This window comes from Microtus pennsylvanicus, chromosome 17 (assembly GCF_037038515.1).
Source record: "Microtus pennsylvanicus isolate mMicPen1 chromosome 17, mMicPen1.hap1, whole genome shotgun sequence".
NCBI lineage: Eukaryota > Metazoa > Chordata > Mammalia > Rodentia > Cricetidae > Microtus > Microtus pennsylvanicus.
The window spans coordinates 27,838,562-27,842,624 of NC_134595.1; the positions used below are offsets into that span (position 1 = coordinate 27,838,562).

At 53.1% G+C, this 4,063-nt stretch overlaps 1 protein-coding gene across 1 annotated transcript; it reads left to right on the plus strand.

Moving 5' to 3' along the window:
* Positions 1–297: 297 nt before the first annotated feature.
* Cops9 (COP9 signalosome subunit 9) lies at positions 298–3,739 on the plus strand. The gene is made up of 3 exons (XM_075951822.1): positions 298–430; positions 2,200–2,272; positions 3,497–3,739. Exons 1-3 carry the CDS (start codon positions 368–370, stop codon positions 3,532–3,534), a joined length of 174 nt encoding a protein of 57 aa, XP_075807937.1. The 5' UTR covers positions 298–367; the 3' UTR covers positions 3,535–3,739.
* Positions 3,740–4,063: the final 324 nt, after the last annotated feature.

Consider the following 4,063-nt stretch of genomic DNA (forward strand, 5'->3'; position numbering starts at 1 on the left):
CTGAGGCAGGGATTCTGGGTCACGGCCACTGTGCACAACGTTTGGATTTCTGTTACCCCCATCTTTTCGCTACCCCATTACCGCCTGCGGTTTCTGCATTAGTCATTCTGACGGTTTTGAGCTGCATCCCTGCCGAGAAACGGACAGTCTCCTTTCTCCTCCGATCACTCGTGCCCGTGGGGGTGCTGCTGGTCCTTAATCGGTAATCTGCTGCCCTAACCTGCTCGAAGGGAGACAGCTCAGGTGCCTAGAAACCAGGGCTGCGGGACACCACCGAGGCATGGTCCTCCGGCGTCTAGACCAGTTCGGAGGTTCACCGGAAGTGGAAGGGGCTGGCCGGAAGTGAGCGCAAGGCTGCAGCGCGGAGATGAAGCCAGCCGTGGACGAGATGTTTCCCGAGGGCGCGGGGCCGTACGTGGACCTGGACGAGGTTGGGCTGCGGCAATACGAAGCGGGGCGTGGGGGCGGGAGCACGGCCCGCAAGCACTCACGGGAGCCCAGGCTCTTGCGGCTGCTGGCGGCTGGGGAAGCGGGAGCTGGTGGTGGCAGTCGCAGGGCCACCCGAGTCAGTGTTAACGTGAATTGCAGCGAGGAAGTAGGGTTTGAGCGCAGACAGTTCTTTGACTGGGGCTCCGGATAAATCTTCCCAGGAGAGAAAGCCTGAGCGAGGCTTCTGGCCTGACTGGCCGCCACCCCCTAAGCCCTGGGGGAAGGGCAAGGGGCGATGTGTGGCGTTTGTGTGCTTTTCGCTGGGACTCTGTTAATTCCTGCAGACACACAGAGTTTTGGAGCGGGCTTACGCCTTTGGTCTCCACCATGGCAACAGAACGATTTTATGTGGAAGAGGTGCTCCAGTGAGGTGCTTATGATGAGGAGTGCCAGCCAGCTTTTGTATATCAGAGCCTCTTGCTCCCACCAAAAGCTCAGATAGTAGAAAGATGCTCAGATGCGGCTGCTGTCCTTAGAGAGGTCAGGTATGGCCCGAAGAGGCCGATCGCAAATCCTAAGTGTAATAGCAAGAGTGGGGTGCCCTATAGAAGTATCCACGGGATTTCGGTTGGCTCAGTTGAGGCTCAAGAGAGGAACCTCCCCTGAGCCAAATGGTGAAGGGTGTGTCCTGTTGTCACGTGGACATGGATGAAAAGGGTCGTAGGAGCAGAGCTCTGAAAGAGTGATGTTCCTGGGTCCACAAAAGGAAGGGAATGTTACCTAGTCGGGCATGGAGGGGAAGGAACAGGCAGGGCCGCATCGTGAAGCCTGCAGAATGGGCTCTGTGATCCACGGCTGAGGCAGTCGCGTTCAGCCCCAGCTCCTCTGCAGTATTGCAGCAGGGAGTATGGGGGCATCATTACGAGGAGAGACAGGCGACTTCCGGTGGAGGTTGGTCCTTTGGAGGGTTCGGAGTTTGGGTTTGTAGGGAGACAGTAAAGAAATTGAGACAGGAAAGATTAAAACTAGAAGAGGTTCTGAGTGAGGCATTGAAGGCCAGGATTTCAGAGGCAGAATCTGGATGGCTTACTGTGGTGATGGAGCTAGGGAGGGAGGCAGAGTCCAGAGAGCATGTTGAAAGGTGTTCAGCCATTTGAGAACCAGGAGAGGGCTGGGTAAGCAGACTTGGGGTGTTAGGGCACACGCAGGAAGGGGCCTGGGCCAGCTATCCAGGGTGCCCACCAGAGATCTCTGCTCCCACCTCTCAGGTGACTAAATGGCATAGAGTCCCCCAGAGCATCATATCTCACGGATTGGCTGTGGCCTGGCTTTACCACCACCATATGGTGGCTGCCCTGGAGGGTCCTCTGGGAGCAGCATCCCAGACCTATACTGGGGTGGTCAGCTTCCCAAGGGGCGTGGCTGTATTCTCAGAGGGGAGGGACCAGAGTTGTTATCAGGCTTGCTGGTGCACTTCTGTGTCTGGTGGCTGGTCCAGGAGGGGGCTGAAGACTCCATCAAGAGAGTGCTGCACAGGGCAATGCCACGGAAGACTCAAGGAACACAGGACCTCGGGAGCCCTTTAAAATCATTTGCTTGGCTTCCCCCTTCACACTGCTTCCTTTGTCTGGAGAATTCTGGCTCCAACCTGAGCGTTCTTCCTGTCTCTCAGTGTTCTGTTCCAGGGAGGAGGGATGGGCATGGAAATGAACCTACCACCTGCTTTTAGAAAACAAACACACTGGAATGACCTTACCTTTCCTTCTCCAGGCTGGAGGGAGCACCGGGCTCTTGATGGACTTGGCAGCCAATGAAAAGGCAGTTCATGCGGACTTTTTTAATGGTGAGTATGCCAGGATTGGGTGCCAGGCTTAATCTGAGTTTCCTCTGCAGTGGGCAGCTTTGTGCCATGGGTAATTTGGATGATGGCACAGTGTAGCCCAGACTTTATGCCCTTCTCAATACTGTGCCAAGTGTATGGAGTAAGTCACTTGGCTATTAGTTCTGGCTGTCAGCCTTATTTGGGGGGAAAGGCATGAAATACATCCCTCCCCAGCACCCCAGGTTGAGTGTGAGCGCTGGCATAGATAGCATATGCAATGGACGCATTGATCATGGCTGTACCAGACCTGGGTGTAGGGACCTGCGTGGCTCTGTCTTCTCTTACTCTGTCCTGGGTCACACCCGTTTGCCCACCTGGATTCTCTTGTCCTCTGTTGCCTTTGTGTTGTAACAGCTGTGCTGTGCTTGAGCTTGCCCTGTGTCTTAAGTCAGGATGGAGGACGTACTTCTAGCTCATAGCGCAGAGCTTTCTTAGTTAGAATATTTTACCGAGTAAACAGTGAAGGTTGACTGTAAAGTCTCCAGATACATAACAGGGCATGTTTGGTACCCTCTTGTTCTTCTGATTTCCGAAGGCCTCATTCCTACTGGTTAACCCTTCCCTAGGGTTCAAATGGCAAGTGGGAATTTAAGGAAAGTGTCCTCCTGGGAGGGTAGTGGGGTTTTTCTCCCCTTCCATCCACCTTAGCTCTGTGGTACATGGCTCCCCAAAGAACTAAGGCTCATCAAGCCATGGTGATTTCCAGCTTTCCAGCCGCCTGTTGAAGTCCTGAGCCCAGCTAGGTTTTGGGACTCCTTGGCATGTGGCTGCTGCTTGAGTCGGATGGGTGCATTCCTCCCTGGGGACATTGCTTCTGCCCTACTGGTGCCACAAGTGGGGGTTTGGGGACACACGTAACACTGGAGCCTTCGACCTGCAGGGATGCATTGCTCTTTTCATGCCAGACTACAAGTTGCTTGTGCATGTGTCTACAGAACTCCCATGTGCTTTATAAAAATGCCTTCTAAATTATGATGTGATCAAGAATACACTGTAGACAGTACTGCCCCCCCCCCCCCCCCCCAGAGTTCTGTCTTCTCTCTCTGGCTGGATAAAGGTGAGAGCCTGTCTTGGGGAGTCTTTAACTGTCTTACACTCTCTCTGCCTTTCCAGCTGTCATCAAGTTCATTTTGAAGCAGTTTCCTCACTTGCTTGTCCTATAATGTGTTATTTTTTTCTCCACAGATTTTGAAGATCTCTTTGATGATGATGATGTCCAGTGAGGCCGTCCAGTTGTATTTGCTCCACATCTGTGACATGTCTTGAATTTCTCTGGACAGGATCAGATGGTTGAGGAGACCTTGCAGAGATCACTAGAAGTCAGGACCTGGTCAGTCACAGGAGGGGGACTGTCTGAACCAACTGGGTGCTGCGGTCTCTGAGAATACTAGTTCCTTGTCCTTGTTTAAATTAAAAACAGCACCATAACATGCAGAGTAGCTTTAATTCCTGTGCTTTTGGATGAATATTGCAATCCCCCTCCCCTTGTGCAAACACAGGAATAAACCGCATCTATTCCCATAGCAAACTCAACATGCAGCTTTCCATGTGCAGAGACTGGGGATGTACTGTCTGGGTCAGCATGGGTGTGCAGGCGTGTGCAGATGCCTGCCAGAGCACTTTGGAGACCTGACTAAAGAGCCCTTGCCCCGTAGATGAAGACCTACTGCACACCACATTTTTATGCAGCCTCCTTCCTAGAGCTGCTGCTCTTGCAAGACCTGAGAGTAGAGAGGTCCAGGATGGCTAGCT

Bases quoted from the DNA above. Each gene is read 5' to 3' on its own strand.
- Cops9 (XM_075951822.1), top strand. From the start codon at position 368: ATGAAGCCAGCCGTGGACGAGATGTTTCCCGAGGGCGCGGGGCCGTAC. The intron at 431-2,199 runs GTTGGGCTGCGG...TTCCTTCTCCAG, and splicing joins CGTACGTGGACCTGGACGAG to GCTGGAGGGAGCACCGGGCT. The intron at 2,273-3,496 runs GTGAGTATGCCA...TTTTCTCCACAG, and splicing joins TCATGCGGACTTTTTTAATG to ATTTTGAAGATCTCTTTGAT.